At 42.5% G+C, this 22780-nt stretch overlaps 1 protein-coding gene and 1 non-coding gene across 3 annotated transcripts in view; both read right to left on the bottom strand.

Annotated features, from left to right (window-relative positions):
• The window catches only part of SUMF1 (sulfatase modifying factor 1), a 77597-nt gene that overhangs the window by 23229 nt on the left and 31588 nt on the right, over nt 1–22780 (bottom strand). The window contains exons 4-7 of one of the 2 annotated variants that reach the window (XM_010984992.3): nt 17952–18034; nt 15246–15368; nt 14376–14490; nt 9544–9657 (exon numbers count right to left, since the gene is read on the bottom strand). In XM_010984992.3, the coding sequence (XP_010983294.2) occupies nt 9544–9657; nt 14376–14490; nt 15246–15368; nt 17952–18034 (435 nt within the window). The remainder of the gene's footprint in view (nt 1–9543; nt 9658–14375; nt 14491–15245; nt 15369–17951; nt 18035–22780) is intronic. The other variant, XM_031470767.2, reaches the window with a different exon arrangement.
• Nucleotides 3548–3620, bottom strand: TRNAV-GAC (transfer RNA valine (anticodon GAC)). Its single transcript has one exon. It is a non-coding gene; the product is annotated as a tRNA-Val (tRNA).

Genomic DNA, 22780 nt, shown 5'->3' with positions numbered 1-22780 from the left:
AAACCAGGTCCAACTCCAAAACTGCCTGCATTCAACCATGATGCTATAGTTCCTCCTCACATAAAATTAATACGTCATCAGGTTTGTTTGTTTGATTCCTTAACAGGCTCCATGAGGGCAAGAAGATTGTGTCTGTCGGATTCCCAGAACCCAGCACAGGAGTGTGGCATTCAGTAGAACGCCAATAAATTTTGCTGAATGGATAAATTAAATACTTACATAGAAATCACACATGTGGATAGGTATATACCTATATTATAAGTATGTCCACAGATCCACATGAAAAAAAATCCCCAGAACAATCTGATATAAAGATGATTTAACTGTTCTATTTTTCTCTTCTCAATAACATGGTTTTATTTCCGGATCCTTAGGGAAAGAACAAATGAGTCACACTATGGCACAGGGAAAGGCATGAAAGGTGAAGCTATAGAAATGGAAAATGACACGACTATTACTTCACAATTCATTAACAGTTAAGTGTTCAGTACAAAAACTAACTTGCCGAATCAATAATTTTTAAGAGCAATTTAGCAGAAATAAGAGATGAGGAAGGTAAGAAGGACAGGAAACTGATTTAAAATCTCAAGATGTAAAAAACCACAGGCATAATTCACTGCCTCTCCCCTGCTTTTGGAAGAAGCCACCACATGACACAGCAATTCACATCTCTTCGATTATCTTTCATATTTAGAACACTTCTTGAAATTCCTGACTTAATGTATGCAGTTTGTGGTAAAATACGACAAGGAAGTAAGTAGCCTCTAGAGTTGCGCATTTCAAACAACATCTGGAATCCAGTAAATACTGCAAGAGCCTTGCAATCGGAAGACCTGGGATTTATGTTAGCCACTATATATAATAATGGATTTTTTTAAAAAGTTTCTGCTGTAGAGCACAGGGAACTATGTTCAATATCTTGTAACAACCTTTAATGAAAAAGAATATGAAAACGAATATATGTATGCATATGCATGCTGGGACATTGTGCTGTACACCAGAAATTGACACACTGTAACTGATGGTACTTCAATGGAAAAAAAAAGACGACGATGATGACCTGGGATTTAATCCTGACTCTGCAAATCAAGTCCAAAATCTGGGGCAAAGTCAGAACCTCTCCCCACTCCATGAATTATCGTAAGAAATGAGACTGGGACCATATGCTTTCTTTTGCACAATCAGGAATATTTAGAGGATATGAGAAATGCAGAAAAAAAGAGTCTCTGAGAAACAAGGAAGAGGAGAGAGAGAACTTTGAGCTCTTTGGGGAGAAAAAACTACACATAAAGTAAAGCATAAGCACTGAGACTTGGCTCCTCACAAAAGCACTAGGCAGCCTGGGGTAGAGTCAGGGCCGAGGACAAGGGTCTGAGGCATAGCTTTTCTTTTGTAACCCAAACACATTTTATCCTAATAATCTGGAAACCTGGAGTGGAGAAGGGCTTGGGGGACCATCTTCAAGTTGACAGGGACCACATTTTTTTCTTCCCAAACAGTGTGTAATGATTTCACTTGTGGTTTAGGAGCTCTAATCCTTAGAACAACCCAGTGTCCTTAAATTTTATCGTTACCCCACGTTATAGTGAGGAAACAAAAATCTAAACATGTCACTCCCTTCTCTCATGGCCACCAGGCCATCACGTGGCAGAACTAGGATGTGGAACCAGGTCTGAATCATTTAAAACCTGTCCTCTGAACCATGTTCCTGCCAGCTTCTCCATCCATCACTGCCCAATTTCCAAGCCAGCACCAGCCCCCAGGGCTTTGCCCAGAGTTACTGTGCCCTAGGAACGGCTTGCTACATCCCCCGCAGAACTGACGGATGAAGCACTAAGCCAGATAAGGGCAACATGACTCACCTGAGGCCCCTTGACATTTTAAAGCTAAATCTCAGATGGAAACCCAGGCTACTGACCTCTGCTCTCATCACATAACCACGGCTCTGTTATTCAGTGCAGTGGGAAGAACCTGACTGAGGACAGCAAATAAGCACATTAGCAAACTCTTTGCTCTTTGCCTTTAACAGTTGTTACAGCCCCAACCCATTATGCTGACCTTCTGTCATCTCAGTCTTAGAGCATATGGCTCTCCCCTCCCAGGAGTGCTATCCACCATGAAAAAGATAGCTCATAAAAGCTCTTTTACTGAGGAAGACAATCCCCAAGTCACTCTCCAAAGCCCCTAGCCAGTTAGCTAACAGAAATTCTTTAAACAGCTCTCCTGCGCCCATAAGGAGGGGAAACATCCACTGCAGCAAAACCAAGAGAAGGAAACACAGACACACGCGCAGCCCTCTCAGCTTTTGCTTTCACTGAGAGTACGGAAAAGGCATGATGCTTCAGAACTGAAGGGCAAACAGAGGGCAGCTGTGGCTTGGGGCACCAATGGCCAGGCTGTACTTCAAGAAAATAAGAGCAGCAGGAAAAGAAAGGATGAAAACCCTTTCTCTGCTCACCACGAACTCCTCAAAAGGCATGTGTGTCTGGATGCCAAGCACCAAGCCCAGCGACCCGCCAACTGCTGCCAGCCTCCCTAAGGGCACCTCCCCGGAGCACAGAGCTCACCGAGGCCCTAAGTCAACCACAGCGCAGCTTGATTTACATGATCGCTACCCAACTTCTCCCCACACGACATACTTCCTAACAGCCAGCCTGCCTCATGCATCTCTGTATCCCTGAAAGCCAATACAGCCCCTCAGACAGTAAGTCCTCAGGAAATGTGGGCTGACCTCAGGGTGCAGGGCTCCTCCTGGAGCCTCGTCCCAACCCATCATCTCAGTGACAAAAACACAGCCAAATGTGTTGACTGTAATAAACTAGAAGGGAAAACAGCTACCATAAACGACAGTGCTGATGGTCATGATGATGTCTGTAAGCTGCCTCTCAAGGGTGAAGCCCATAAAAAACTGGCTTTGATGGAGAGAAGAGGCTCTTCATTAAGTTTCAAAATGCAGCACAAAGCATAAAAAGAGAATTTTTAAAGGCTTAAAAACCATAAAACACAGTTACACAGTAACAATATTTCAGGAGACCTAGCCTAAAATCAATATATATCAGGCAGGGAGGGCAGGGGTACTTGCCTAGAGGCTTACTAGGGGCCAACAGTGAGACGCAGCTCCTCCCGGTGCCACAGCCACAACTCGTCAGCATCCTAGTCAGAGGGCTCACAGCGGCAGTAGCACCGAACCTGTCGCGATGAAAACAGAAGCTGCCACGTACTATATGTTTGCTACTTGCAAACATTGTGCCAAATGGCCATACTCTCTCAGTTCCTCTCTACAACTCTGTGAAGTACGAATCGACATCCACATTTACGAAAGAAGCACACTGAGTCCCAGAGTGGTTAAGCGACTTGCCCAGGGTCACACAATTGGTAAACCACAGATACAGCAATAAAATTCAAACCCAGCTCTACTGGACTCCGTTGGCTCAACTTTTAAATGCTGACGCGATCAGAGACGTGATGACAGAGGAGGAAAAAAGACAGCCCCACTCTTTTTTTTTAAATGGGGGAGGTAATCAGGTTTGTTTATTTATTTATTTAATGGAGGTACTGGGAATGGAACCCAGGACCTCATGCATGTCAGACAGGCACTCTACCACTGAGCTATACCCTCCCCCTGACAGCCCCACTCTTTCTTGCATCTATCAGGGAATATCTAGAAGTCTATGTGCATCTCTGGATACCCATTTAGAAAAGGGGACTTTTTTCCCCTACTCATATTATTCAGAGGAATGTAACCAGGTTGCCCTGGATTGGAAACCAAGTTATTCAAGGTGCAGCTGAAGGAATGGGGATGTTTATCTAGAAATGGAAAGATGGAGGGGCAAAGGCTGTGACTATCTGCAGGAATCTGAAAAGCTTTCATGCAGGAGACAGAAAGAAGCTGTGTTCTGTGTTCTCACCAGGTGCAGAATGAGGACCAGTGAGCTGAAGCGCAGGGGGTTGGACATGAGAAAACATCCAACAGTGAGAACATCTGATAACACAACTCGATGCCCCAGGTGTTAGAGAGTTCTTGGCCCCAGGAAGTTTGAAGCTAGAGGCTGCAGGACCATAGCTGTCAGGGGTATCAAAGAAGCAGTAGAGGCTCGAGGTTTTCACTTCCTACCAAGATCCACTCATCTTCCAAACTAAGACAGGAGGTCATGATATATTTGGGTGTCCTTCTCTAATTGCTCACAAAGAGTCAAGAGTTCTAACATGAGACTCAGAAGGTAATATTATTGAGAAACAAACAGCATTTTTACCATCTTTCAAATAGCAACAGGAATCAGCACTCTCTCTTTTCAAGCAAGAAGCATGTGTCTGGATAATGTGTTTGAAAATGTGTTTATAAGATCTAGATATCTGAGCCATATGTATTCAAGCTGATTTCTATTTCTCAACAGGTTTTTGCTGCTGTTGTTGTTGGATGATCAACCTTGCTCCAGAACCACAACGAAACGTGGAAATGGATAAACATTAGCTTTCCCTCCAGAACGATTTCCATCTTCTACTAGGGAGAAGAAGATAAAATCCTTTTCATAAGCACAGCCTCAAGAGATGGATGTTTTGTGGTTGCCCTGCTTTGCCTTTGGTACTTATTAAGTATAATTTACAACCATAGTGATTTATTATCAAGGTTTAAGTTCACTTCCTTAACACTTCCATGCTTTTTTTCATTTTCAACACCAGGTTACTTCTCCACCAAATTGATTTATTCATGCCCTTAAACTGTCCTCATTAAAAATATGTGAATGCTTAAACATTATGCTGTATACCAGAAACTGATACAACCCTGTGAACTGACTATACTTCAATTTAAAAAAAAACACATGAATGAAGACCTCACAGCAGATCAAAGTCTTCAATCAGCTACTTCTCCTAGCACACAGTAGGTATTCAAGGAATGCATGCTGCAGTGATTAAGCTACTCTGGGGCAGACAGTGGGTGTGGCAGTCTGAACTGAAAATGATGTGATATTTACTGTTTCTTGCCAGGCTGAGACAAGGACCGTGTCATGCCATAGGCAGAAGAGGACTGGGAGACAGGCTAAGCGGGAGTCTAACATTTGTGTTGCACAAAATTCACTGATTCATGCAGTGGCGGGAGGTTAGAGGGGGAGTTATTGGGAAGAGGAGCAATCAAGTGTGGAGTTTTAGAGGATGGGCAAAAGCAATGCAAGTCTGAGTCCCAAGTCTGGTCACCCAGTGGCAAAAAAGCACCCAAGCAGGACTGCTCGGCTTGGAACCTGCCAGCACGCTGTACATGCTGACCTCAGGTCAGAAGGTTGGCATGTGCCCTGTGCGACGGGCAAGGGCTCAGAGGTGTGTCCTTCAAAATGAGCGGAGTGCAAACTCTGCAACCACGGACCGCACACAAGGAGAGCTCATAACCTCCCTGGTAAATTCCATACCACAACAATGAGGCCACGCAAAACAGAACACATTTGCCAAAATGTCTGGAGCTACGCGGTCTAAGTGAACAAGCAAACTCCAAGCTGACAAAAACCAAACAAACAGAATCTCTGGCTAACAGAATCTGGCAAGCAGCAGGGATTCATTCAGAGGAGGAATACTTTGAGCAAAACTTTATTCCCACTGGACTTTAACGAGCCACGAAGCGAGATTTTCATTGTAAGGAAGACAATGTGACATGCTAACAAAAGGTAAGGATAGGAGGAATATTAGGCATTCATTATTTGTAAATGTCACCGTCTTCCCCACAGCCTCCAAATGCCAACATGCCTCATTAACTCTGCTCGATAGAAGCATACAATGTCCCAATGAGGCAGCCAAACACAATCTAAGCAAAAACAGTAAACAACCACTACAACTGTACTTTTTGGGTATAAAAGTATAAAGTATTTTTACCTACAACATTATCAAATTTAATTTCCCAACAATTTCATGAGATAGGAATAATTATTCCCAATGTGTAGATAAGGAAACAAGATACATTCTAAGTTTAGAGAGTCCTTTAATATTAAGTGGCAGAGGTACAATCCCAGTTACTGTGACTAACTCCAACACTAGAATTCTTTACCTTAGGGAAAAAAAGCTTCCCTTGCCCCAAAATTGTGTACACCTAAGTTAGACTGGGAAAGATGTTACAGATCACACCTTTCACATCATCCTGAACAAGTCAGCATGGTACCTGGAGCATGAGAGGGAGGATGCAGGCGTGGGATGTTATAGAAGCTCTACACAGTCTTGTACTGAAAGCACCATATACTGCCACAGATTATTATGGGTCTTGGGGTTGCTAAAAAGGGGGGGAAAATCACCATTTAAAATTAGCATTTGGTTAAAAAAATAGTAGCATCAATGGCCACACTCTGGATTGTGTCTGTGTGGAAGAGGGTGACGCCACATTCAGCAGCTCCTGAAAACACACGCATGCATGCATGCACACTCCCCATAACTTCCTCTAGGTATAATCAAACTGACCCTCGCTCCATATGGCCTAATACCTCAGCCTCTCCTACGACTGTGTGTACAAAGCACACAAGGTGTTTCTACCACCTGCTTTTTGCCATAAATGACTACCCAATAAAATAAACACTAATGATTAACTTTTGCTCCCTGGAAGTCACTGAACAAGAAAAAGATATTCTCTGAATAGTATTTGCATATAGAACACGGCCTTTTCCCAAACTCTCCAAAGAAGCTTTAAAATGATTTGCCATTATGAGTTAGTCTTGGAGCTAAAATATATACATGACACTGAAGAGGTCAGTTCCTGTGTTGAAATGTTTGCTAATCACATGGGTATTTTGGTTCATAACTTTCCCTGAAAATGTCTGTTTCTAACTAGCCTTTGCTTTTGAAACACCCAGAGTATGAACAGTGAACAAACTCTCTTAATTCAAGGTATCTGAAATTGGCTTTCTTATAGGACCAACTACTATGTACCTGGTTCTTTGCAAGGTGCTAGAGACACACAGGCTATTAGGGAAGCAAGGCAAGTAAAAACTAAGACCTCAAAGAGAAATGAGTTTTAACCAGATCAGATGGGAACCATCACAGCTGTGAGTAACTGAAGGGCTCAAATCCTAGATAAAAGGGAAGCCCAGAGAGGTGAGCCTGTTTCCCCAGAGGTCTTTGGATTCCAGTGGCAGCAGCTATAATGGTGAGAAGTAAAAAGGACTCTGAACAGATTCCTGGGCTAAGGAAACAAAAACCTGGAGCTCAGGACCCTCCAAGGAAGAAGAGTCATGGAAAACACCTAGGGTGTTGGCTGGCACCTGAAGAACTATACCCAACTAGCCGTCACAGGGACTGAGGCTCAGCTTCAAATCATCTCAACTTCTGACTGGAATAAGCAAATATGAAATCGAAGTTTCTAGAAGCAAAGGTAAATCCTCTCTAAGATCCCACTACCTTGACCTCAAATAATCTCTACACCCAGTACCTTCACTAATAAATGGATAAATAAATCTAATTATCTCCTACCCCTACCCCCAAAAAAGAAATTAAAAAGAAAAAAAAGAATTAAGAAACACAGTAAATACAATAAGCTGTCAGTATATGTTAAATCAAAACAGTAGGTACATAGGTATCTGTTATGCCATTTTCTGTACCTTCCTGAATTTTTGTAGCATTTCATCATTAAATGTTTAAAAAAGAAGAAAAAGGTGTGCCAGAGAGAGATCAGCAAGAGTGAAATTATTTTAGCCTTCAGAAGTCATGTTCAAGAGTTTGTACTTTATTCTTTAGACAACAAGAAGCCATTAAAGAATTTTAAACAGAGGAGTGACAGCATTAAATGTGTCCTCTATAAAGATCATTCTAGCTCCATTAGAGCAGAAAGAGTGAAGGCAGGGTGTCCAAATGGGAGGCTGCGCAGTAACACAGATGAGAGGCATCAGTGGTGCTGGAAATGAAGGAAAGTTGTACAGATCTGAATGATAAAAGTCTGAGTTTGCAAGGGAGGTAGAGTTTAGATCTCAAAACTATTGAATTTTACCCCAGTCAAATCAGGAAGCAAATGAGGCCACCTGACAAAGAGAAACCTACAAGGAGCACAATTTATAGAACAAAGACCACATCCAAGACAGAGCCTGGAACTCGTGAAAACAAGAAAAATGTGTATTTTTCTGTAAATCCTTAGAAGAAACACAAGCAACTATAAAACTGAAAGCTAATAAGCACTCAGCTCGACAACAGATGGTCAGATAGATACATTCACAACCTGCCAGAATTCTGAAGCCTTGTGCACCCCCTTCCAAACATGCAGATGCTTTGATCTGAGGGGGGGGGGGGATTCTATTTCTGATTCTGACAGCAAACGCCAAGTCACATCTTGCCAGGAGAGAATGGCGTCTCCCAACCACAAACCCACCGAGAATTTCACAACCTTAATCTCCTTTTGGAGAAATATGGGTTGTCTTTGACCACTACTTCCACCAGCCCTGCCAGAAAGTACAAGGAAAGTGAGGGGGAAATGACAGTTTCTGAAGACCTCAGCTTTTTCATCTGCCCCCAAGAAAGTAGATCTCTGTCTCTGGGTTATTCATGAGCAACCCACCTGTTACTCTGCGAAGGAAAATCAAGCACATCAAACAAACGTATCCCCACATTCCGAAAAATGGCCTGAGGCACAGGCTCTGACAGTTTCTTCAATTACTCTGAGTTGTTTCACTCTCCACCAAGAAGAGATCGAATAATTTTCTTTATCATTACCTTCTGTGCCTTTACAAAAGGTTAAGGTTTAAAATTAAGCATAGCAAGTTCCCAGTCTAGCTAGTTTGGGTACAGATATACATCCTTGGATCTGACTTATGACTGTCTAGTTTGCTAGAGATGAGATTTCAATCTATTCACGGAGCAAGAAATATTCAGACACGTTGTTTTTAAAGGAGGTACCTTCCACCCATATACCCATGCAGAGTCTCAATTTTTGTATATGCTGCTGGGGAAGCTTGGTTTCAGAGGCAGAGTAGTGCACTAGTGGCATTCAACATTCCTCCCATATCAGAATATGTAAAACTTAGACAAACATAGTTGTCTTAGTTCCCAAAGTTTATGATGCACTGAACTGACATACTGTGCAGTTCAGGAAATAATCATGAGATGACTCAACTTCCTGACTCAACATTCATCCAGAAAACATCCTTTCTCATTTTCTCCAAACAAAGCTCCTCAACCAAAATTCAACCAATCAAAACTCAGGCAATTAGCTGCATGAAAAATACCATCTACCAGATCTCGGTAGTTATTAATAAATATTAATGAATTTTGCAGTTATTTATATATCTCATATATCTCACTTTGATCACATTTATGAGACTGAATAAAATTTCTAACGTTATATGCAGATTCCCTCCAATCATTACCACCATCACAATCCAGCAGCATATAAAATGCCCAGAGACATTTCTACACAGTATGTTCAGGTTGAAATAAGAGACATGTACTTGATATTTCTTTGGGGAAATTTCAAGATTAATTTCAATGGTACATAAACACCCTTCGGAAGCAGGACATTCTTGCCAAAGCCTGCCCAGGGGATAGATACAACCTTTTCATGATACATACTCTGAGACTGATACTCACTGGGTTAATAGTTTCTTCAACAGAATGGTGAACGGTCCACCAGTCTGAAGTCCACTCCCAGGCGTTCCCTACTATATTGTACAAGCCATAACCATTGGGAGGAAAGGCATCAACCTAAAAATAAAAAAAAAAAAAGGTAGGGGGAGAAATGCTGTCAAACTACTCACCTTGTCTACAAAACCTCTTTGGTGCAGAAATGCACAAAGAGCTGTTACTTCAAATTATGAATATTAATTTTCACTCCAAGGGTGAAAATGCAATTTAGCCAATGTGAAAACAAAGAAAGAGATATTTTTCAGCTTTGAGGTCTCAAGCAGAGCTTAGAAACCTAAGAAGAGATGGTATTTCATGGCAGGAGAATCAGTGAAATTATTCCTAAGAGAGAGACTAATACTGATCTTAAGTCCAATCTGTATCTTAATGGGGAGCGAGGGGTAAATGATCTTCAGACCTTCAAAAGCGTAAGAGAAACATATTAGACCCGGTAGAAGTCTCGGCATCAGCTGAGCTATGCTGGAACACGGCGTCTTTTAGCACTGAGAGACCCCAAGCCAATTCTGTCCTCTCCACCAGCCCCTCCAATCACCATCTTATCTTTAAGCCTCAGTCATTATCATCGAAACACTAAAGGGACTTGTTTTTATAAAGAAAACGAGAATTGACTACCAAGCGGATTTGTAACACACAGAGGGTTTGCAATCTCTGAGACCTGGAAGCATGAGGCAAGCTGCACAGGCTCTTCAGCAAGCAATTATATCACACTTCAAAGGCAGACCAGACAGTTACAGACACGTATGATATTATCACAGACACGGTACCGGGCTGCGAGGCTTGTGTAAGAAGCAGGGAGAGGAGGGGGACTAGACAAACAAACTCTGACTAAACAGTAAATGTGCACAAAACAGTTTTGCTATTCTAGGGACTCAGAATTTTTTCTTAACACTTTTTAATGGAAATTCTCAAACATGAAGAAATTTTTTTAATTTTTTAAATGAAAAAAAAAATTAAGTTACCTTTGGGGATCTTTTTAGAAGATCTTTTTGTAAATTCATGGTTTTTCCCAATTAATAAGGTAGGACTAAAAGGAAGAAAGCTCATTTCTAGATGGCTTCAGAAGGTTTTATGTGTATTTATCTACACATAAATATGGAAGCAACTGATACTCGGGAGACACAGAGCACTTTAATCAAAGTTATGAAGCTTCTCTGAAAAACACATAATCCTGATGAGGTGGAAAGCTGAAAATGCTTACCACTCTGCTCCATACTCAGCATTCATGATGGAAACAGTGGTACTTAGTCATTGCTTCATTCAGTAATTCCACGCACGCCGACTGAAGGGTTTGATGACACAAGACGTGAAAGAGCTTTAATGAGGGAGAAAGGAAGACGAAACCAAAAATAAAAAATCTAGCCCTGAACAGCAGAGAGGGAAGAGTAGGGTAAGAAAGCGAAAGAACAGGAGCAGAACACCCCCCCCCCCAGAGGGCTGGGGCTGAAGGTGAACCCTCCTCTGCAAAGAGAGAGGTGTCTTGTTGGAATCGGGGTCAGAGAGACAGCACAGGAGGCGAGAGCAGAGGCATCAACTGTTCCGGAGAAGATTGGAAAGAGCAAGACAGAGTAACAGCTGGAAGGAGAAGGAAGGGAAAGAAGAAATCTACTTCAGGGATAGAAGTGGAGGAGCAAGGGGCACGAGAGCAATTAAAAGATAGAACGAACGTTCTGGAAGATGGAGTCACTCCTCAGGCTTACAGAGCGCACACGCGGAGGGGGCTCTCAAGTCCGTCAGCCTGAGGTCCTTTTTATGTGCCAACACTTAGCAATTGTTGGGCAAGCGAGTTAACCTATCTGGTGTTGTTAAACCATAAGATGAGGAAATAACAGCATCTATTCAAAGGTTTGAGGGGCTTTTCCCCTTTAAATAATTCAATGTTTAAGTGACGGAAAATCTGGAGGTCACCACCCCTAAAACTGCCACGTTAGAGTGTAAAAATTTCAACTGCTCGCTGTTAAATTAAGCACACTGATTAACGCTTCCTTCCAGAAAGCTCAAAAGAAAACAAATGGACACGAGAAAAACTTCCAAAGTGCTGATTTTCAGGAGAATAAATTGATGTGCATGAAAAACAAAACACACTAGTAACTGTGTAAAGAGGCCTTGCAACACACAAATCCAATTCTTCAGCTTCTCCGGGGCCAGAAAAATTTGCTGAGTTTAAAACCAGACTGGAAATAACAAAATACATAAAATAGCAGGTGAGGGAACTATTTCACTGTCCCTCCCATTACGAAATTCCTGCTCTCGACTGACCAGGGCCTGGGGACACAATAAGGCAGCTAAAGTGGACTTGAGATAATTCTCTGGGTAAACAGTCCTGACTTAAAGGTACAGATCTTGTGAAGTCTGATTCCAAAGACACGTAGTGGTCTCTCTATAACTTGCTGCTTTTTTTCTCCGCAGGTCCTGCTTCTCCTGTTGGTTATTTGAGGGCTCTCAGTAACTGTCCTAATTTTGTCTTAGGAACCTCCCACGGCAACTTCGTCAGGTAAGTTCTCAGTTGAATACATCCCAAGCAGACATCTGCTGAATGCCCAGCTAAATGTTCCAACTCTAAACATCTGTAAAGCATCCTTATTTCATGGGGAACTTTGCTTTTCCTGAAAAAGGTACACCGACTTGAGAATAAGTGACTATTTTCCCCGGAGGCTCATGTGCTTAAATAGTGATATGAAACTCCATAGCCATAAGCACTGTAAAATATTCATAACTAGCCAGTACAGCTTCTCGTGGCCTTTTATTAAAATTGGCAGGCGCTTACATAATTTGTGTGGTCCATCAGAAGCCCATGCTGCAGGCTTCAAGGCTGACTGCAACGGCCCCAATTCACATGACCTCACATCTGTGAGGGGGATTCAGGCTGCCAAGGCCCTTCTCAAGCCATGTGATGGTTGCTGTCCCACTGTCCACATCAACCAACATCCTTTTTGGGGTCTCAGGATCATCCCCATCAGGCCTCCTAACTGATATTCTGTTCATCCTGCAGTTCTGCCGACCAAAAGTGGCCCACAAGATACTGGCTAGGCTTCTCACCCATGTAAAGGCTGAGAAAAGGTTGAGATCATTTAGTCCCCAAAGTCTCCAATCACTCATTTTATTGAATAAAACTAGGTGCCCACGAAAGCACAAGCTATCCTGAAGGAAATGTCAGAAGAACCAACTTCTAGATGGTCTGATGAGTCTCTGCCTTTGTTGAATAATACTTCCAGTTCCTATTGGTTTGTGTTGGTTCCTTTATCATATACCTAATTCATATAGAAGCACACACATAAGCACTTATATACATTTCAAGGGTAACATATTCTTGTGCAACTTTTTTTTTTTACAAAGATACTGCCAAACATAAAACTATAATGCTTTAACTACATAGCTCAAAGTATTTTTAAGTTTCTGATAGGTCAAGTATCTCCTCACTCTTCCTCTTTTCCAAAAATGTCTTGGTCTTGCTTGTTTATTGTTTATTTCACTTGAAATTCTGGAATCATTTGGTCATGTTCCAAATAAGGTATCTGTGTTATATTTATAAATAAATTTTGGAAGAATTATTTTTGTGTGACACAAAAATACAAGCATTTAAAAAAATGTCAACTGTTTGAAAGATTGTTAAAAGAAAATTATTCTTTGTAACAACAAACCCAGTAAGGTACTATTTCCCCATCACAAGATGCTTTTCTTCACCGTGTTAAGAGAAAACGAAATGCTTTTAACGTTGCTTCACTAGTGTATGGTTTTGCCAACAAAACAGCGGTGAAAAAGGAACTATCATTCTCTCGTGGAGGGAAACATGCTACACGCATTTTGGAAAACGCTTTGGCTATATATCTAAAACCCTTACTAAGAATGTTTTTAGTCTTTGATTCATCTCATTAATTTCACTGCTAGGAATCTATCTTTACAGAGATAAAATTTAATGTTTATGTACAAGATGTTCATTGCTATTCTGTTTAGCAAAAAAAGAGATATGATGTAAATCTGCAACAATAAAAGGTAAATAAATTAGGGTTCATACAAATGGCAGGTTATCCAGCTGCTAAAAGATGTGTATCTATGAAAAACTGTTAATGATAGATAAAATGTTTCTGATACTACACAGGGAAAAACAGTAGGATTTTAAATACTGTATTATGACCCGAAAGCAATATGTAAAAAATACATAGGCACATACACACCAGAAACACTTCTGCCAGCATCTCTGGTAGTTAAGAACATGGGCTTTGGAAACAAACCGACCTGATTCAAATCCCAGCTGTGCTGCTTTCCAGCTGTGTGACCTTGGGCAAGTTACTTAACCTCTCTGTGCCTCAGAATGCTCACCTGGAAAACGGGGATAACAGTACCTACCTTACAGAGTTGAAAAGATATTAAATGAGATCATTCATGCAAATGGCTCAGCACCGTGCCTGGCACACTGCAAGCGCTCACTAACTACTAACCATTATTAATTAGCATCATTAACACAGAAAACAAGTGGGAGGAAAATGCACCCAGATGCTAACAGGGGTTATCCATCTCTGGGTGGGAGGGTTCCAGGTCCTTTAAATTTTCTCCTTGTTTTTCCAAAGTGTCTATAATAAGTATTACAGAATCAGAAAGAAAAACATGTTACGAGAAAGTATGGCCGATTAATTATTAAGTTATTTGCTACATGCAGTAGTGGATAAAGGCAGGGAGGGGCCAGCACGTGGGGCAGAGAGTGAGCACTGCCCTTCACTCATTTCTAGCCGTTTCTCGGTGCGCTGTCTCCGCCGCCCTCCTTCACAAGCCTCACTACTCACAGGTGCAGTTCCTCGGAAGCCGTCCTCTCCGGTGTTGGTCACAGGAAACTCGCCCTGCCAAATGTTGGCATAATGCTGGCCTTTGGGCTGCAGCTTGTTGCCCCAGGGGAAGAGCCTGCCAGAAGAGACACAGGCATCAGCCCGTCAAACAGGCACAGGCTTCTGGATTCAAGGCCAGAGAAGGAAGGCAGGGAGAGAGAGAACACTGCTTGCTTGCTCCAAGGGAGCTTTTCTTTTCTTTTTAATTTTAAATATCTAAATACCTAAAGCTTTTAATCAGCATTTTTTTTAACTTCCACATAACCAGTTCCTGTCAAGTTCACAACCTCAGTCTCTCTGGAGGACTCAGGAGGCCTGAAATAAATCACATAACTAAAAGAAGGGCTTACAGGAGGCTGGGAAAGCAGACATCATTCTGGACTTATATGGTAGCATGATCAGGCACCACCACACTGCACTTTCGTACAAAGCCTTCACTATTTTAAGGAGCTTTTCCTAGAAGATGGGACCCAAACACAAGTTTTCTGTCTCACGGCTCTGGAAGCAGAGAAATACCACTGCTTCAGGAGATGCCTAAAATAAGAAAATCCTAAAAGCAAGGCAGCCTGCTAGGAGGCTCTACGGAGGACCTGTGACACTGGCGGGGCTGAGCTGCTGCAGCCACTTCACCAAACACGTGGCTTTGGGGGCTGTGAGGGGTTGTGACCCACACACAGTGTTTCCTTAGTAACGTCCCGGAGATGAAGAAAGCCCAGTAAGAAAGAACAGCTGGGCTGGTTGTGGTTTTAAATCAACTTTCCAGCCAAAGGAAGTCCTGTCGCTTCAGAAAAGGTCAACATACAGTTAGGCAAGATGCGAGCCCCCAGGTACCTATTTTGCAGGCCTCCTCGACAGCTGTATTCCCACTCAGCTTCTGTGGGCAACCGCTTCCCTGCCCACGTGCAGTAGGCCACGGCGTCGTTCCAGGACACATGGAGAACCGGATGATCTGGCCTGGGGAACAGCGGGAACAGAGTGAGGAGGGCGAGGACCGAAACAGGAAGCAGGCGCCGGCTTCTGCAAAGCCCGGCATCACCTTCCCTTCAGTCTGTGACGCTGAGGTGGCCCTGGGCCCCAAACCAAGCCCAAGCCGCTCCATATCTGTCACCCTCCTCCATTGGTTTCTGACATTCCAGGCTTGTGAATAGGTTGTAATTCCTCATGGAACAAGTTTGGGCAAATCAAAACATTTCTTCACTTTGAAGGTAGGCCTGGACCACCAGAGAAGCTCACGTGGTACGATGGGTGTGGAGGTGCACCAGCCAGATCCCTCTTTGAGGGAGGAGTGCTCGTCCAGCTGCTAGGAGTGGCATCCGCAGAAGCTGCCAGCTGTCAGCTCCTTCAGGAGAGCTGCGAAGGGCCCCCTCAGAGCCACCGATGACCAGCCACAGCTGGGCCACAAAGGCACAGCCCTGTGAGCTCACTACAGCTCATCGTGGGTCATCTATACCCGAGGGGCCTCCGAGGAATCTCCTGGGACTCCCTGGACCCCCACAGTCGTCTTGGCTTCTCCCTCAGCCCAGTTCTGCTTCTGCCCCACCCCTTCCGTGGGTGTGGATCCCTAAAGAATACTCTACACCCACATGGCCATTTTGATGATGTGGATTCTTCCAATCCACAAGCACAAGATCTCTTTCCATTTCTTTGTATGATCTTCAATTTCCTTCATCAATGTTTTACAGCTTTCAGAACACAGGTAACCTCCTTGGTCAAGTTTATTTCTAGGTATTTTGTTATGTTTGATGCCATGGAAATGTTTATGCCAGTTACAAAATTCTGGTTTTTGAAGTGGGAAAAAAAAGTGAATGGAGGGTCGCAAATGGCAAAATATCCATTTTTCTTGTATTCCATTGCATACATATGCTGCATCTTCTTTATTCATTCATCTATTGATGTGCACTTACGATGCTTCTATATCTTGGCAATTAAAAATCATGTTACTGTTAATAGCCCGGTGTATGTATCTTTTTGAAATTAATTCTTATTTTGTGGTTGGCTTTATTACTATGATAACTATGTTAAGTTTAAAAAGCTAAAGCTCTAAAAATTCTTAGAAATAATGAATAGTATATAAATGTAAATTTAAAAATACATGCAGTATATTGTGTATATGTATTTACATGCAATATATTGTCTATCTGCAGTCAAATTGTAACGATTCTACCTAATAAAACTGAAAAATGGAAGAAAAAAAATGGAACACTCTGCCCAAGCTCTATCTCAGCGCCTGTTTCCAGAGAACCCAATCTGGGATATTTGGCTTTGAGCTTTGTGTCTTTCTACTACAGATGAGCCAGCTATATTTGCCTCACTCTAGCAGATTCCAAGTGAGTCTTAATTTTTTTCTAAAGGTATAGAGGGGTACGGAGAGGTAGGGGGAAAGTCTGAGAACAAGGGGATAAACTTGCTCATTCTTCCTCAGGCGGACTCGACATTCCTAGTCCATTTCTTAAACATCTTTGAAATTCTCTACAGTAATTACACCATGACTTTCATTCATTCTTTCAACAAACGTTTACTGAGGACCTATTATGTGCCACTCACTGTTTGCAGCACTGATATTAAGACACGCACTTTTATCAGAGGAAGGACTCAGTCAGTGGATCAAATATTTTCCACTCTGGGTTTTCCTTCCACCTCAGCTTTTTGTTCTACTGTTGTTCAGGAAAGAAGATACTCATTGGTCGTCAACCAGAGGTCCCTAAGAATCTACCACTTTCCACCTTACAGTCTATTTCTACCACGGAGGCTGCCAACTCAGGCTTTGAAAGATTTCTGACATTTGTCAAGGGGCTATATCCCTCAAGCTGAACTTCGTGTACTCCCGGCTCCCTGACAATGAGGGCAATAACCAGGAATATTGCCAAAAAAAGAGGTTTGAAAACCCTATCTGAAAAACTGGGTTAGGAGAACAGTTTTCTTGGGGAGTTGCAATGCTGAGTCCTGACCCAAACCTTTCTCCATCTCCAGGGCTTAAAGTGCTACTCTATTTTCGCTTGAGATAATTATTTCCTTGCCACCCTGGAGACATGCTGACCGACTTGCAGCTCTGAGGTTTTTCAGTCAGATGGCGGCTTCAAAGTATGTCAGCCCAGGACTAGAGACCCCAGGAATCCTACACCTGAGGCCTGAAGTTCAACAGTGGCTTCCTGGCAGGACACCACCACTTATCTGTAAGACAGACAAGTCTTCTTCCTCATAATGACCCACTCATGAGAGAGAGCAAAATGGACTGGCTGTAAAGGTTAAACATGTCATGAGATAAGGTGGGGAAATCTGCAAGAGGGAACTCTTTGACGGGCTAGATGAGGGAGGAGAGAGGCCACTTATTAAGAGCCGGCCGTGAACCAGCTGCCATGTTTCGGTCTGTACAGACATTATTTCCTGCCACCCTGTTTTCCTACCAACCAATCAGAGTCTGTCAGACTCACACTTTTAGAGAAGATGGCCATTGAGTTCCTTTTCAACATCAGAGGAATCTACTTTGGAATGAGACATGTCATCTGGGGAAAAAAAAAAACAAAACACCAGCCTCACCTGTGTACAACTGTCGAGTCAGGCCCTTCTGGGTGTCTCCAGTTAGCGCCTTTAACAGGTAACCACCAGGGAGCAGCTGCAACCTCAAAGCAACCCAGAAAGAGCTCAGGTTAGCTGTGATGACTCTAGAAAATCACTCACTTAGTACTGACAGGGGAAAAAGAAAATCTCACTTATGGTCTTCAACTTCCATTTGAATTACCAAATAGCCTCATCAGAATATCAAAACTAAAGATTTATATGTAACTAAATCTAACAAAAAAAGTTTTATATCATAAAGCACCACAGTGACCAAATAAATACATACCTAAATGGTGTGTAAATCCAAGAATTTTTAAAAGATGCACTGCTAGCTAATCCTCTAATCTCTAATTAGTGAGGCAAGTAGTATCACTCCTACTTGAAAGATGGGGAAGCAGTGTTAATCTTACCATCAAGTGCCAGGCTGAAGGTCAACCAAGGTGGTCAGAGACCACGCTGAAGCGAGGGGTAAAGAGCTAGAGTGCGTTTTCAAAAGACCCTGGTTAATTAGCTGTGTGGCTCTGGGCAAGGTCACTGCTTGTCTGGCCCCGGGGTCCTGTTCTGTGAAACGGAAGCAGGCCCCCTGCTTCACCAACCTCACACGGAGAAGAGGCTGATTAGACAGGATAGGACTGGGAGGTGCTCAGCGAAGGTCCTGTTCCAGGCCCTTCCCTCCCACTCTGCAGTTCTGTTAACACAAATAACAGTATCAAGTGGTCGATTCAGAACTCGGCTTGGGAGTCACTCAAAACAAGATGTGAATCAAGGCTCGGCAACTCCCGATGTAAACCTCAGCAGCCTGCTGAAACTCCCCAAGCCTGTTTTCTCATCTGTCGGTGAAGACAGTAACAATGCCTACCTCACAGGTTATTACGAGAAGGAAACAGAACACACTAAAGGGCTAGTGACTATGCCCAGCACTTGGCAAGCTCTCAGTAAAGGGAACCAGTCTCAACCATGGCCTCGTGACAGGCGGGGAGAGAGTTACCAAAACATCACTACCATCAATGATGCTAATACTAACGAAACAACAGAAGTTTGCAAATGATTCTTCTAATACAAACTAGGGCAGAGGTTACCCCCAAGACAATGTTACTCTCGGTCATCTGCATCCCGACGAGCTGCGCTGAGTGGAAGGGAAGGGGGCCATGTTCTCGCTAACAATTGCAGCAATCACTGAAAACACCAAACCCTGTTCCTGTTCTTGTTCCACATCAGCACAATCAAAACATTCATGGTATTCCAATCGCACTTTGATGGAAAAAACCAAATTCTTTTATGTTTCAGCAAAAGAGTAATGTCCTCAAAGGACACCACTGCAAGTGTTCTCTTTTTCAGAGAGCCGGAGAGGTGACAGGCACGGCTTCTTTCTGTTTCTCCTGCGGCACTGCAGCACCCTTCCTTGGGGGTGGTCTCACTGACTACACTGCTCCACGTTTAGGTGCTGGTGACAGGTAATTCATTCCAGGTCAAGAGACGACGTGCAGAGAAAGCCCAGGTCCTCCTACTCTTGTGTTGCAGCATCTTCAAACCACTCCCCCAGCTCCACCTGCCCCCAACATTTAAGGCCACCAAAAGGTTCTATTTCTTCAATTTAAAACAAACAAAAAATAAAAAGACAAATATGGCAAAAAGTTAACCTTGGTTAAATCCAGGTGATAGAAACTAGAATGCCTTTTTTTCTTATACCTTCTTGTGTTTTGGAATACTTCACCATTGGCAATTTTCTTTTAAATGTCTTTATTTATCTCTTCTACTACCAGTGAGTATTTGGGGAGTTTCCAGTTTGGGCTATTATGAATGGTGCTACTTCTGTGAACATTCTTAAGAGCTCATGACTTTTGGTAAATATGCACCTGCACCTCTGTTGACTGCACACTCTGGAGTGGGACTCCTGGATCCCAGGGTACACACATGCACAGCTTTAGTAAAGACAGCCAAACTCGAGCCTTAACAGCACAAGTCCCCCAAGGTTCCCCACCTTCTTCAAAGGGGAACTTCCATGGAGTTGGCTCGTGTGGAGTCGACCCAGCATGGCTGCACCAGGGGCCTCTGAGTCCACCCCCTTTTCCTCTCCTCTTCCCCTCATTCCCTGTGGTTGCAAATATATATTGAGCACCCACTACCTGCCAGGCATGGAGCTTAATTCCTAAAGGGATCTTCAAACACCAGAATCCTCAGAGTATGATTTAAGACAGCTGGTATATTGAGAGTTTTAAAATTATTTATTTTACACATTTATCTTAACTGGTTCACTGCACAAAATGGGGGACCAAGTATGAACCCAGTCACTTTCTTTTCTTTCAAAAATATCTTTAAAACTCAAACTAGTAGGTCTGGGTACCAGCTCACACACATCAGTGCTATAGTTCTGACTCAATTTCCTCCCCATCATACACACATACTCTCTCATTCCGGGTACGTGCTTTTCATTTCCTGAGGTGTCAATCTTTTCTGAAATCTTTCACATTTCTCAGCAACCCATCCAAAACAGACCACCTCTGCATAACTGACATATTGGGCCACATACTTTCTGGCTGAACAGGGGCTGTTAAGTGTCCATTATAGGATACTTAACAGCATCCCTGACCTCTCCCTGCTAGAAGCCAGTAGCATAGAACCCCCACCCGACTGTGACAACCAAAAACGTCCCCACATTCACCAAGCCCCAAACAACACAAAGCTGGGGCCCTGTACGAGGACCCCTGGCTATGAGAAAGACCAAGAGTCCCCATCGCAATGGTGAGATGCAGAGTCAGAAACCATTTCCCCATTTGACGCATGAAGAAGGGAGATAAGTTATCAAAGTCACCCCACAACAGAGGACTTGGGTCAGAGGTTGGACATCATTCATCCGAGTCAGGTCGCCCTGGGAAAGCCATGATGTTTTCTGGCCAGACTTACGGCAAATCCCATCCAATGTCACCAGATGCCTTCCTCTTCTAAATACCACTGTTAACTCCATGTTTTTAAAAACTTGTTCCTGAACTCCTGGTCATGTCTGGAAAACAAATGATATTCTACCACACCGAGGAGCTTACGAAATAAGCAACTTTTGAGAGCCACATGGATCAGCTCACCAAAGTTACACTGCAAATTATAGCACCTCTAATTCCCCTTCACAGGAAGAGTCTTCAGGTGTGTTGTTTCCAGAGTCACAGCAGCAACATAATTGGACTGGTACCTGTGATAAGCTTCAGCCTAAAAAGACATATCCGTGGATGTGGTTGCCCATCTACACATTTTCCGTTCAACTGAGACACTCCCAGTTGAGTTATGGCACTCCCTTACATCCAGAGGGGGAAGGACTTGACCTATTTCTAGTCAATCATCTCCATAGCAACTGTCTGGGGTTTAAGTTGAAACAGCTGTAGCAGACAGTCAGCAACCAATTACAGTGTAAATAGGATCCACGTGAGCGTTGACGTCCCTTGAGAAATGGACTTCGGAGAGCAGAGACATCGTTTCCCACCTCTCCCCAGGGACAGAACCAGACTTGTAGTAACAGCTTAAAAATAAAGAAAAGGGGAAAGACAAAAAAAGGTGCCTTTATTCTTGCCAGAAGTGGTTAAATTATGCTGCTTATGCACTCAGAGCCTAGAATACAGTCGGCACAGAAAAAGATAATGCACTGTGTAATTATGCACATTCAAGTGTAAAGATGTCAAGTTCACAACTTTACAACTGTTCTCTTAAAAACTAAATGCATTTAGACAAGCAAATTAAAAAGATGGACATTTCTTGAAACATAGTATAAATATGACAGTTACCCTTATAAAAACAACCTGGGAGAAATTTTCAACTGGCACCAAATTTCAACGAGAAATTGCATCTGTTCAAATTCATGAAGTATAAATAAAACTGGATGGGAATCAAATGCAACTGAAGGAATCAAATGGAAGAGAAAGCACATAATGAGTAAAAAAAAAAATCTCTTTCTTCAGTATCCAATACAAATGCAGAAAGTACAGAACCAGGCTTGAATAAAGAGTAAAAACAAATTCATCATTAAAATAGATGGGTAGTCAAGTTTGACAGCTTATTTCAAATTAAACCCTAAATCAGGTACCTTGACTACTTAATAGAATTCATGAGAAAGAAAAATGCATGCTTTTTCACACAGAGTACAAATATTTATGAAACTTAAGGCAGATCTGATATTTTTCAATACTTTTGCTTCAGTTTCTAGTGAAATTCCTCGTGCTAGAATACAATGCACTCTCAAGGCACCAATTGGCATACTCTAAATATTCACTGCATGTCCTTAAGAAAGGAGCACAAACCCTATGCCTGATCACTCATAGACAATGTGTGAAAAATGGTGCAAGAGACCTCCGGCCTCAAAGAACCCTTAAAAGTGATCTAGTTGACTCATTCTCAGTTGAGTCTTGCACAAATATGGGGAAAGTAGATTTGGGGCTTTTTAAAAAAATTTTTTTAATTGAAGTATAATTTACAATATTGTATTAGTTTCAGGTGTACAACATAGTGATTCAGTATTTTTATAGATTATACTCCATTTAAAGTTATTACAAAACAATGGCTGCATCTCCCCATGCTGTACAATATATCCTTTTTGCTTATCTCTTTTATACATAAGTAGTTTGTATCTCAATCCCACACTCCTATCTTGCCCTTCCTCCCTTCCCTCTCCGCACTGGGAACCACTACTTTGTTCTCTATATCTGAGAGTCTGTTTCTGTTTCGTTACATATATCCATTTATTTTATTTTTTTAGATTTCACGTATAAGTGACAGCATACAGTATTTGTCTCTGTCTGTCTGATGTATTTCCCTAAGCACAATGC

Source organism: Camelus dromedarius, chromosome 17 (genome assembly GCF_036321535.1).
Source record: "Camelus dromedarius isolate mCamDro1 chromosome 17, mCamDro1.pat, whole genome shotgun sequence".
NCBI classification, from domain to species: domain Eukaryota; kingdom Metazoa; phylum Chordata; class Mammalia; order Artiodactyla; family Camelidae; genus Camelus; species Camelus dromedarius.
Note: the sequence above shows the minus strand (reverse complement) of the source record. Positions and strands in the feature narration are given on the sequence as shown.